Consider the following 12,657-nt stretch of genomic DNA (forward strand, 5'->3'; position numbering starts at 1 on the left):
CACTTTTTGTTCACCATTACACGTCAGCCCCTCAACAACTCGGCTCGCAGGAAGCTTCTCTTATGCTTAAACACAGGAGTGAGGGTCAGGTGCTCACGCCTTGTCCCAGGTCTTCTGCCACAGAGCCCCCACGGCTCCAGCCCTCTCGGAGCCTTTTTTGGGTAGCTGTGCTCGCAGCCTGTGGCCTCAGCCCTCCCGGGCCTCTGAGCACCGTTTCTGGAAGCACAACGGGAGGACTGATGAGGGACCGAGGCTCCGTAGCTGGAGAAATCTTTGTTTTTAACTTACAGTTTCCTGATTATCAAAATAATCCACGTCCATTGTAAAATATTTACAACTACAGAGTTACATGGTCTAGAAGAAGAGGGGAAAAGAACCCTCCCTGCTTCTCTTGCCCAGAGAGACAATCATGAACATTTTAAGTAATTCCTTCCAGGTCATCTTTTTTTTTTTTTAACCCTGTACGTAGTGAATGATATAACCCAATTTTGTGCCCTGCTTTTTTCATTTATAACATTAAGCATAAAATTATTTCCTCTTGACCTATAGAAAAATAGTCTTTTAGAAGTGATTCTATTACTAAAGGACTTTCGGTGATTCTGAATATGTGAACTGAAGACAGACACCTGCCTGTCACTTTACAATAACTAGTGGGGACTTTTTTTTTATCACAAGAATAATTTCTTTTCTAAAATCTTTTGTCAAAAGTAGAACTAAGCAAAAATAAAAAATACGAATCACCGGCGGAGGGGAGGGATCTTCACATCTGGTATTGATCCTTCTAGTCTTCTGTGCATTGAAGTTTTGTGGGGTTTTTTTCCCCACTCACTAAAATTTCAGGAACATCAAGCCATGAATTAGTCTCCTACAACCTAATTTTCAATGTCCAGGCCCCTCCCCATTTTTAAAAATGTATTCTAAGGATTGAGTCCAAAGGGGCAAGCCCGCATTTTGGGTGATACATTCTTTGTACCAGTTCCCAGTGGAGCCCCTGGCTTAGCTCTTCCCCAGCAAGTGTAATCTGGAAGCTTCCTCTCTATTTGAGGTACTTTAACAGAGATAAAGTCCAGGTGTTTCAGGAATTGACTGGGGTGTGTGGTGGGGTGGTCATTGCCAAGCTCGTGCCCGTCAGAGTTCACAGTTGGCTTTTCGGTCTCATGCCACCTTCCCAGGGGACTACATCCCCGGCACCGAGACCCACATGGCCCCCGAGGTGGTGATGGGCAAGCCCTGTGACGCCAAGGTGGACGTGTGGAGCAGCTGCTGCATGATGCTGCACATGCTTAACGGCTGCCACCCCTGGACCCAGTACTTCCGGGGGCCGCTCTGCCTCAAGGTCAGTGCCAGCGCCTGGGACGGCTAGGAGGGACAGCCGGCAGGGCCCCGGCGCCCAGACCACAGGCTTGAGGTGGCCGCCATTTTGGCTGCTCTTCGGTGGCAGATGGGATCATAAATGTGGGATCCTGACACCCAAATCTGCAGGCCCCAGGGGAGATCCTAAGGGAGGGATCTCCTGGTGTTCGTGGCAGGTCAGGGCTCTCTTCCACTCATACCCTGGGCCACCTCCACCTGCCTCCCGACAGGCTGGGCCTGGAGGTCATGGGCACGTCTTGCTGCCTGGCCCTGGCCCAGCCTACTTGGCCCCTTTCCTCCCTTTCCTTGGAAAAGTCCCAGCCCTCTCCAGTCCTTGTGGCCCACCCCAGCACCGCAGGGTAGGGGAGAGTGGAGAAGAGCAAGAACAGAAAGCTGGGTGCTGGGGAGTGAGGGGGGACAGGCCACACATGTCGCCTTCTGACCCACAGATCGCCAGCGAGCCTCCACCTGTGAGGGAGATCCCACCCTCCTGCACCCCGCTCACCACCCAGGCCATCCAGGAGGGGCTGAGGAAAGAGCCTGGGCACCGTGCGTCTGCAGTGGAGCTGGGGGGAAAGGTCAGCCTGGCGCTGCAGCACGGTAAGAGCCCCCCACTGGCTGCGGGGGCGGGAGAGGCAACAGCGTGGTATAGTGGCCAAGGACAAGGTACTCAACCTCTCAGAGCCTTGGTGTCCCCATCTAGAGCATGGGGATGACACCTACTCTGCGCTTCACAGGAGACCGGTGGCGTGAGGAGAAGTGCTTTGTACTGAGCCTCGAAGCTCAGCCGATGGGGGATGGGGACTAGAACATATGAAGGGGGCTCGAGCTCGTTAGGAATCAGCGAATGCGAACTAAAGCCAGGTAGCATTTTCCAGCCAGTGAGTGAGAAAAGGCAGAAAGTAGCACTGAGTGGCCGTGAGGATGTGGGGCAGTGGCCCTTTGCCCCGCTGGAGGGCACCCCGCAGACACCTGCACACCTGTGACCTGTGAGTCATTTGTGGGAGGGCAGTAGGGGGCCGTGGCGCGTCCCTTCCCGGGAGAGTGGAGGAGCCAAAGGCGAGGGTGGCGGGCGGGGTGTGTCCCATGGAGCACCACGCGGCAGCGAAAGCAAGTCAGTGTTCACAGAGCAGCCCAGCTGGATTTTCAAACCATAGTGCCGGGTAAAAAGAGGGTGGACAGAGCGAGGCCGAGAACATGATGCCTTTTTTGTAAATTAAATATTGATAAATAAAAACAACACACACTTTGCAAAAACATGATGGAACCCCAGTGACACATCAGACGTAATAGGATGTCACCGGGAGGCAGGCAGGGGAAAGGCAGTGGTTATGGGAATCGAAGGAGAATAAATATAACAGGAGAGAGACCTTGCATGCCCCCCCCAAACACAGATGAACTCCCCCGGCACGGCAGAGAAATGGTGCCCTCGGGAAGCACTGACTGGGGGGGGGGGGGGGTTAAGAGAGGTGGCGGTGGGGGAGGCAGGGGGAGGTCAAGGAGGCCAGTTTACATGGGAACTCGAAGTTGCTGTTACCTCAGGGCTGTTTTTAAACCTTCTCTTTACTACTGACAGAGTCCTTCCCTAGAGCCATTTGTCATTTTTTAAATTTGCGATTGTTACCTACAAGGAAGATGGAATAGACAGAAATACTGGCGTATTCCCATTGTAGGAGGCCGTCTTACGGAAGAGGCCTCCTCCAAGACCACGCGGTGCCCTCCTAAACTGTGTCCCTGAGTGGGACAAGAGTTCTCCCTGGCTGCTTGCTCCCAGCCCTCTGCTCGGGAAGGGCCCCCCGGCCTGCCGGCGTCTGGGCTGGCCTGCTCCCCCTCACCGAGCATGCTCTGTTTCGTAGTGGGAGGTCTGAGGAGCCCTTGGAGGGGAGAGTACAAAGAGCCGAGACATCCGCCGCCGCTCGCCGCCCACGCGCCGCCCAGCCCGGGCCCCTCTCACCGGACCCCGCATGCCCAGCCGAGGGAGCTCTCGCCGGGGGACCGGGGGCCCCAGCCCACTGAGGACACGACAGGCGGGGCCCCTCAGCTCCAGCCTCCACTCCCTCCAGAGCCCCCGGAGCGGAACAAGTCTCCGAGCCTGACCTGGGGCAAGGAGGAGTCTGGGACCTGGGAGCCGTTGCCTCTGTCGTCCCTGGACCCGGCGCCTACCAAACACCCGAGCTCGGCCGAGCGGAAGGCACCGCTCCCCGAGCAGGAGCTGCAGCAGCTGGAGATAGGTACGGGCGGCCCCGGGGGGGCCTCTGGGTCCCGGGGTCCCCCACGGCCTGTGCGCCCTCCCCCGGAGGTCCGCTGCTTCGGTCCGTGCGGCCAGACCCACGGCCGGGCCGGGCGCTCCCGGTCTTCACAGCCGTCGTCGGCCTCTCTCCGCAGAACTGTTCCTGAACAGCCTGTCCCAGCCCTTCTCGCTGGAGGAACAGGAGCAGATTCTCTCGTGCCTCAGCGTCGACAGCCTCTCTCTCTCGGACGACAGTGAGAAGGTAAGCTGGCCGTGGACCCAGGGCCAGAGCCTCGTGTCCAGTGGGTGAGCGGGCTGTGAGCAAGGAGGGGTAAAGCGAGGCTGGTGGGAGTCCCCCCTTCCTTTCGGAAGGGCTCCCCAGCGGGGCAGGGGGTCGTGGTTTCTCAGAATGAAAAATCCGTCTTCACGCACCTGGGAATTGGGGAGTGGTTTGGCTGCTAGGCACAGTGGGAAGAAGATTCGGGCTTGGGTCCCCCTAGAAACAGCCCTCACCTCAGCCCCCTGCTTAGCCCCAGAAGTGCCCAGGAGAGCCACACTGCAGCCCAGGACGTGAGCATTCCTCACCCCAGGGGAGGGCCCAGAGCCCTTGTGCCCCAAATCCAACCAAGGCCACAGACGGTCCCCCCGAGCCCAGGGGCCTGAGTCGCACCCACTCTCCTTTCAGAACCCATCAAAGGCCTCTCAGAGTTCGCGGGACACCCTGAGTTCCGGCGTGCACTCGTGGAACAGCCAGGCAGAGGCCCGCAGCTCCAGCTGGAACATGGTGCTGGCCCGGGGGCGGCCCACTGACACTCCGAGTTATTTCAACGGTACAGCCCAGCACTCGCCTGCACAGCATCCCCCCAGTACCTGATCCGCCTGGGATTAGGGAGCCCGAGGGAGTTTAGGTCCCCCTTCCCCTGGGGGGGTTGGTGAGGAAGGCACCTGGTGCCCAGACTGGAGCGACCCGGCCATTCCCAAGTCAGTTTAGAGCAGAGGCCCTGATTGCCCAAGAGCCTTTCCTGGTGGGGCGATGAAGGACCATTGCCCCTCGTGGGCCGCAGATGGGGTTCCAGAAGGCCCCTTGCTTGGGGCACAGAGCAGTCTCTCCTGGCCTGGAGTCAAGAAATAATGTCTTCTGAAGGGAAGAGGAGGAACATGATAAGAACTCGGGAGCAAGTTTGCTGGGACCCTTCTCTGGGATTTCAGGTCCTAAGATGAGATGTTTTCAAGCGTGGCTGCATAGGTCACGTTGTGATTTTGACAGAACGACGGTTCCATCAGCTCACCGTCCCCTGGCTCTTCCCAGCGCCAGTGTGACACATGGCATCAAGCCCCCATGGCCTGGCCGATGGCTGCTCCAACTCAGAGACCATTACAGCCCGAGTTGCCCACAAGCTAATTTAAGAGTCTCCGTTTCCACTTCCCTTCTGCTTTGTGTGCAAGTTGGAACACTAGTTCCCCAAAAGAGCCAACCTTAGCTCTTGCATCGTGCAAGCCAAATTCTAGGGGTTGACAGAAAATTACCAGGAAGAGCCAGCAGGTGTATGACATTAGGCAACTCCAGCCTCAATGTCATGTCAGCTACCTCACGGCTATCCTGCATCCCTCTGCATGGGGCTTCTTTGGGAGCCACCAGCCACTCCACTGACGGTCACCTTGCCTGCCTTCTAGGTGTGAAAATCCAAATACAGTCTCTCAATGGTGAACACCTGCACATCCGGGAGTTCCACCGGGTCAAGGTGGGGGACATCGCAACTGGCATCAGCAGCCAGGTAAGGGGGCAGGGACACACTTACTTAGAGGCAGAGTCCCAGAAGTCAGTGTACCTGGCCCAGCCCTCCGGAAGGAAGGCTTGTGAATAAGGAGAACTGGCACTTAGGGAATGGCTGGCTTCGGATACCCCCCGAGGTCCCGGGGCAGGCCGGGCAGTGGCAATTGAGGGGTCCTCAGAACCTACCCTTGGGCCAGGTGAGACTTTCTGAGTCCTCCGGGACTCAGGGCAAGGGTAGGCCTTCAGGACTGCCTGCTTGGCTGGAGGGAGACCTTCCCCGTGCCTCAGGACACCCCAGCTTGGCACTTTGAGGCAGCCTCAGAGCCCCGTGCCACGGTCTCAGGCCCGCTGGTTTGCTCTGCCCCCAGATCCCGGCCGCAGCCTTCAGCTTGGTGACCAAGGATGGGCAGCCCGTGCACTATGACATGGAGGTGCCAGACTCGGGCATCGACCTGCAGTGCACCCTGGCGCCTGACGGCAGCTTTGCCTGGAGCTGGAGGGTCAAGCATGGCCAGCTGGAGAACAGGCCCTAAGCCAGCCTTCCACCGCTGACCGCACTCAGCCAGAGGCAGCCTGCCTTCTTGGTGCTCGGTGTTCCCCTGGCACCCAGGGTCAGCCTGCTCCCAGGGATCTGCCACCCCCCGGCTCAGCGGTGGGACCAGGGGCAGGCAACACGCCTCCCAGGATCTCCCATGTCCCACCTGACCCCGCCAGGAGAGCACCCTGGGCCCACACGAGGAGGAGGAGGGAGGCAGGAGGCCTCTTCCCGTCCGTGGGGAACGAAAAGGGTCTTCTCTGCCCTGGTCCACACAAGCTGGCCTGATCTGCTTGGATCAGTGGCCGATTGCTGGCCGTCGGGAATGTAGCTTCCGGCCTGGGTCGGGGAGGGGTGGGAGAGTCCCTCGGCGTCCGAGCAGGTGGAGCAGTGTCCAGTGTCTAAGGACCCACACCCAGGTCCAGTACAGGAGCTGGGCAGCAGGCGTACCCACTCTTGGGTGAACAGGGAGCCTTCTGACCCCCTTGCGTGGCCATCGAACCCCCTTTTCGATCTAGGAACTTTTCTGACAGAGTCGGGGAGGGAGCCACGCCTGACACTGGGAAGTCTCCCTGGGAGACCACGGCACACCGTCAGCGTGTAGCAACACAGGTCCGGAGCCAAACTCAGCTTCCGCCAAGGACCACACATGTCTAAGTGAAATGGTTCTCAGTCCCCAAGCACGTGTCCCTTTGCTGCGGGCCACCAGTCCCCCCCAGAGCAGCAGGCCCCGAGCCGCAGCTGCAGACCCAGCACAACCCATGACTCACTGGCACTCAACCCCCTTGTCTGTCGGGGTGAAGGGTGGCAGGAGCCCGGCCCGACAGGACAGTCTGCGGATGGGCTGTGACCCGTGTGCGAGAAAGCAGCAGACGCAGGCGCTGCTGTCCCCCCGGCTGCGGCTTCAGACATCGTGCGTACCGGCTTCCTGAGACACAGCCCAGGCCTCACACTCACACTGGCCCTGCCCTGCCCCTCGCCTCGGGGGGCACTGCCAGCCGCACTTTGCACTCTGATGACCTCAAAGCACTTTCATGGCCGCTCTCCAGGAGGGCAGGCCCGTGGCTCTGTATGCGCGTAAGCAGGCCAGGAGATGGGGTGAAGGGATCCCGGTCTTGACCTGTCTCCACGCGCATGACCCCTCAAACCTCCAGATTTCTTTAAGATGAGCCCCCCCACTGTACCCCATTGCCCCAGCCCAGTCTCGTCTTCGATGGGGGGGGGCTGATCCGGACTCATGTAGCATTAATCAACTGTGAATCCTTGTGTGGGGGCCTGCTACTCTGCTCCTGGAGGTGAGGGGTGTCCCCCTGGGAGTCCTCCTCGGGAGAAGCTCGTCCCCGTGTCTTGCCAAGGTAGCCTGTGTCCAGCTATCCACATCGAGCCATTCTCCCCAGAGAGCACCCACCCCCGGCCCCCAGCACGTGAAGAGCTGCAGCGGTGGTACTGCAGAGTTCGGGTGGTACTCTGTACGCAATAAAGTTTGGGGTGATGACAAATGTGTTAGGCCATGGCTGTCCCCACTCTCGCCTGTCTGCTTATAGAACCTCAGATCCTAATAGCTGCCTCCCTGTGCCTTCTTGGTAGGATCTTGTCACATCTGCCCTTTATTTTGGGCCAGGACTGTTTCCAACCCTTGAGTAAGGTCACTCTTCCCACCACCGCTCCCAGTGGGCGCTTCCCATCCTACTTTTGGCCTATCCATTCACACCAGTTAAGCAAGATGCCCCACCCAGTGGCAAGTAGGGAAGTCCCTGGCCAAACACTGCCAGGCTGAGGAGGCGAGGTTGCCAAGGCCCGGGCAATGGCCTGACATGGCGGGGGGGGGGGGGGGTACCAGGAGCCCAGAACAAAGACTGCCTCACCCTCTCCTGTCCCTGAGACCTGCTTCCAAGGAACAAAGAGACTCCCAGTCCTGAGTGAGCAGAGATGACTTTCCAGGAGTGGGTTCCTGTTGCTTTCCAGACAGGCCCTTCTGAGGATGGGTGCCACTAATATGGGGGGGGGGGGGAGGCTTGTCACATCTGGCTCCACACCCCCCTACCCAAAGCCTTGCTCAAGTAGCTATGTGTGTATGCATGGACACGCACACTTTGGGGGCACGGGCCGCAGGGTCAGCGGCTTCCTGGAGGGGCCCTGCACCCTGGGAAGGGGCAGGTGCAAAGGCCATCCAAGCTTACCGGTGGTGGCTGCCTCTGGGCCTGCGGGGTAGAGCCGAGCAGCCCGCCGTCTGGGGAGAGTGCTCGGGCACGGGGTGGCAGAGTCTCCTCCGGAGGACACCCCACAACGGCTGCCCCGCCCACCCGCCGGGAATCCGGAGCGTTTTTTCCCCCCTCCGTCCGTGGGGTCGGGGCAGGAACGTCACAGAGGCGGCGACATCACAGGCGCAGGCGCCCCCAGCATCTCCAGCGCCCCCCACAGCCCCCAACCAAAGAGCGCACTGGAGGCGGAGGGGCAGCAGCCACCAGCCCGCTCCCCGCCTCCCCGACAGAGCCTCGGTCAGCATGGGGGTGACAGGTGGGAGCGGGCTGGCGCGCGGCGGGGCCGGGCGCCGAGGGGTGGGCGGGGCGGGGAATCGGCCCGGGGCCCCTCCCCCTGCTCCCAAAGCCCGGGGCGGCTGGAAGGTCGGTCGACCCGGAAGGTCGGTTGACCGCAGCCGACCGTCTCCTGGCCCCCAGACTAGCGCGCCCAGCCTGGGCCATGCGCAGGGCACAAGCGTGTGCGCACAGGCACGCATGCACACCTCGGAGTAAAGGCTGCAGGTTCAGCCGCTCTTGGAGGGCTTCTGGGCACACGGAAGGAATAGTGGCGTTGTGCCCAGGGAACGACTCGTGAATGGTCCCAAACTGCTAATAACCCCAAAATCCCATTCAGTTGTACCTGGTTGATGGTTGGAGCCTTTGCAGAGAGAAGCAGTTGGCTTCCACAAACACTGAGCGCCTCCCTTGTCCTTTGCACTCTGCTCTGTAGCAGTGAGCATAGCTGCTTGCCCCTTAGGTTTCCACTGAAATGGGGGCTTTCTTCTGGGGACCTTCTCTCTCAGGAGGACGCGGGCCAGCATTAAAAGTGTGCCAAGAACCAACAACCAGAGAACAGCTTTTCCCTTTCCCAAACTCGTGGGTAACAAATTGATGCAGACGCCTTAATTCACTCCTGTGATATTCGTTGCACCCCTTTCAGCTCTTACTCTTGTGCTAGGCCCAGAGTCTGATGAGTTAATAAAAAATTAAAATGTGGCTAGGACAGCTAGGTGTGTCACACAGAAGATGACACTGAAGAGGTAGGTTGGCCTGTCAGGAATGAGTAGGATTTTGCCAGAAGAAAGACTTCCTGGGTATCTGAAATAGCAGGTGCAAAGGCACTGAGGCACAGAAGGGCTCGCTGTGCTCTGGGGGAGCTTACGCTTGGAGCGAGGAGGGAGCTGGATACCAGGAGATGGAACAAGAGGGCAGAGGTCAGACCATACAGGATCTTTGAAGCCAATCCACAGTCTGGATGTGACCAGAGGCCAGTGTGATGCAGCAGGCTCACCTTGGGTCACTAAGGAGCCCAAGTTGCAGGGAAATATGGTTGCAGTGGTCCAGCTAGACGCCTAAAGAGATTTCCAACAACACAGTGGTTAGCATCATGGGGTTTGGAGCCAGTCAGGTCTGGGTTCCGGTCATGGCACTGCTCTTAACAGAAGGGTGACCTGTGCAGTTTCCTCATCTGTGAGAACAGAGTCGTGACCCCTTGGGCATAAAGTGGCAAAGCAGATGGAATGTATGGGAAAGCACTCAGTGCTAGGTGTGTGTTGACTTTGGTGCTGGGAGATGAGAAGCAGTGGGGGCAGAGAAAGGGACCTGCACAAGGTCAACATCAGAGGTAGGGAGGTCAGAAGCCGGGGAAGTGAGAGGGCTCACAAATGACCCAGGTTTCTAATTTGGGTGCTAGAATGAAGGATTATCAGGGAGGGGGAGATTACCAGGGGAGAGGGGGTGATCAAGACGTGAGATTAGGAAGGAAGATGGATCAGGCATGCAAACTCTGTTGGCCACACTCGAGTCTAGACACACAGGGGGTGAACTTGAGGTGAAAAATGGAGGACAAGCCGCGTGGTTGGGCAGGCGAGAGGGATGAAGAGTTCATTTCTTCACACAAATTTAAGAGCATCTCCCTTGCAGACTCTGTGTGCAGGGGATCAGAGATTCAAAGTGGGCAGCCCACATACTCTGCCCACCTCTAATTAAAGGTCAGCAGGGACGGGGCTGGGGCAACTGGAGGAGATGCCATGGGGTAGAGTCCTGAAGGTCTCCAGGAAGAAGTGAGCACGGAGCATCATTGCAATAGAAAACAAGGGACCTTTCAGAGATGGGAGTCATCTAAGGCTCTGACAAGGGAGAGATCTACTTAGGGAGAAATGTGCGATCAATGACTGGATTTTGAGTCTAGAGCACAGGAGAAGTGGGAATGAGAAATAGGGATTGGAGGATCTTCTGTGGTCCCAGCCACAGGTTTGGAAGTCCCAGGAGGGCAGAAACTGTGTTCATCACTGTGTCCCCTAGAACAGTGCCTGGCCCTTAGTTAGGGGTTCAACATGAATTTTATCAAAGAAATATATGCATATGGTTAAATAGCCCTGAAGAGTTTATTCAGTGATGAAAAGCAAGTATCCCCTGTAGCACACCCCCAGTATCACTCCTCAGAGCAATCACAACTGTTTCATTACAACCGTTTTTCTGCCTAGTTACCTTATCTTTCTACAAGCTCATGAACTCTTTCTTGGTTTATCAGTTTTAGACATTATCACCTTCCTGCTCTAATGGATCCACCCTCCCCCATCCTCCCAACATCATTTTTAGATCTGCTGATACCTTTGTAAGTTTAATATACTTATGCCTTTATTTGTCATCACTTTAGATAATATCTTTTGACACCACACATACTAAGATGAAGTTTTTAGTGCCCCTACTCTTCCCTTCATCTTTCCTCCCTCCCTCCCACCTCCCAATGATGCTAGCCTGCATTTTTATTTTTTTAAATATGAAGGTTGGTAACATTTACATTGTCCTATAGCCACAAATATATTTTCCAATTTTTATTTATATGTTGATTCTGAAAGTTGAAAACTGGGCTTAACATTATTGTGACTCATAACTACTGTTCACTGCAGAACCAGGAAAGGTACCAGAGTTACCTTTTCTGTCTCATACAGCTTTTTGTTTTTCCTGGAGTTTCTAGTTGCCTTGTCCTTATATTCTTTGGTTTTATCATAGTCTTAATTTTCATCAGCCTCTACATCTAATCAACTATTCTATCATGTTTTCTTTATTTCAGAAATCTGCCCAGAACCCTTCATCTTCTTGCCTCTATACAGTTAAAATCCTGGGACTTAGCTGCTTTCCTGGGGTGGACCACTATTTCCTTCCTGGCTCTCTTGTTTTACACCTTTATTTTGTTTTAGCACATCCTCAGATAACCTCCTTAAAAAAGAGGAAGTAAATTTCCTGAGTCCTTCCATGTCTGAAATGATAGTTTGGCTGGATATAAACTTGTAGGTTAAAAAACATTTTCCTCAGAATTTTAAAGGCAGCCATTGTTCCTAACACTGCTGCCAGTATAACTGATTCCCCCTCCCCTTGTAGGTGACTGGTTTTTCCACTTTAGAAGGATTTAAGAATTCTTTGTTCCTGGTGCAGTGAACTTTCACAGCAAGGATCTTTTGACATCTATGGTGCAGGGCTTGCGGTGAACCCTTTTAAGCCAGTGACATCATCAGTCAGCTCATGAAAATTTTTCTCCTTCCTTTTCCATGTTCTCCATTCTTTCTAGATCCCCTTTCTATATCTCAGAACTAGACTGCCTCTTGATCATTTTCTCTCACATTGTCTTGATATTTTGGTTCTACTTTCTGGGAGGATTTTCTGTTTTATTTTCCAAGTCTTTTTGCCAATAGCTCTTTCTTTTCCTAATTTTTTTAAGAGCAACCTGTTCTTGCTCTTTGGATGCAGTATATATTGTTGAATATCTACATCTCAGAATCTCAAGATTTTAGAGTATTTTTAAAGCTCCTTTCTGTTTCCCAAAGAACCTCTGGTATTCTAGAGTCATCTTTTCTCTCGGTCTGTCAATTGCATGTGGGCAGTTTCCTCAAATGTCTGGTCATGCTTAACTGTTCATGTTTAAGAGTGACATCATAAAAAGCTGATTGGGAACCTGTGACTGCAGGACTGATTCCCCGGCAGATGTCACTTTAGGATGATCCGGAGGAAACAGGCATATCTCTGTCTGTTCAAGAAGATCAACAAAATTGACAAATCTCTAGCCAAACCGAACAGGACAAAAAGAAAGAAGACAAAAGTTACCAACATGAGAAATGAAAGAGGTGGCATCACTACAGAATCTACAGATATGAAAAGGATAATAAAGAATATTATGAACACCTTTTGCCAATAAATTTGCCAACTTAGATGAAATGGACAAGGAAACTCCAGGCCCAGGTTCCCAAGCTTCACCTGTGAATTCCGCCAATCGTAAGGAAGAAAGTATACCAATTGTATGCGAACTCTTTCAGAAAATGGTTGAGAGAATACTTCCCGACTCATTCTACGAGGCCAACATTATTCTAATATCAAAACCTGACAAAGACAATGTAAGAAAATTATACACCAATGTACCTCATGAACCATTATGTGAGATTTCTTTCAAAAAGTTAGCAAATCATTCAACAATGTGTAAAATGATAATACATTATGACCAGGTGAGATTTATCTCAGGGATGTAAGA

General features: G+C 54.7%; 1 protein-coding gene across 4 annotated transcripts in view; it reads left to right on the plus strand.

Moving 5' to 3' along the window:
* Positions 1-12,657, plus strand: part of MAP3K14 (mitogen-activated protein kinase kinase kinase 14) — a 51,726-nt gene that overhangs the window by 34,894 nt on the left and 4,175 nt on the right. For 2 of the 4 annotated variants that reach the window (XM_026512603.4, XM_048225306.2), the window contains 7 exons: positions 1,173-1,336; positions 1,803-1,953; positions 3,210-3,584; positions 3,739-3,845; positions 4,269-4,413; positions 5,258-5,358; positions 5,726-7,391. In XM_026512603.4, coding sequence (XP_026368388.1) covers positions 1,173-1,336; positions 1,803-1,953; positions 3,210-3,584; positions 3,739-3,845; positions 4,269-4,413; positions 5,258-5,358; positions 5,726-5,890 — 1,208 coding nt within the window. In that variant the 3' untranslated portion in view covers positions 5,891-7,391. Of the gene's footprint in view, positions 1-1,172; positions 1,337-1,802; positions 1,954-3,209; positions 3,585-3,738; positions 3,846-4,268; positions 4,414-5,257; positions 5,359-5,725; positions 7,392-12,657 lie in introns of those variants that run through there. The other 2 variants (XM_048225302.2, XM_044389186.3) reach the window with 1 other exon arrangement.

This window comes from Ursus arctos, unplaced genomic scaffold (genome assembly GCF_023065955.2).
Source record: "Ursus arctos isolate Adak ecotype North America unplaced genomic scaffold, UrsArc2.0 scaffold_24, whole genome shotgun sequence".
NCBI classification, from domain to species: Eukaryota; Metazoa; Chordata; class Mammalia; order Carnivora; family Ursidae; genus Ursus; species Ursus arctos.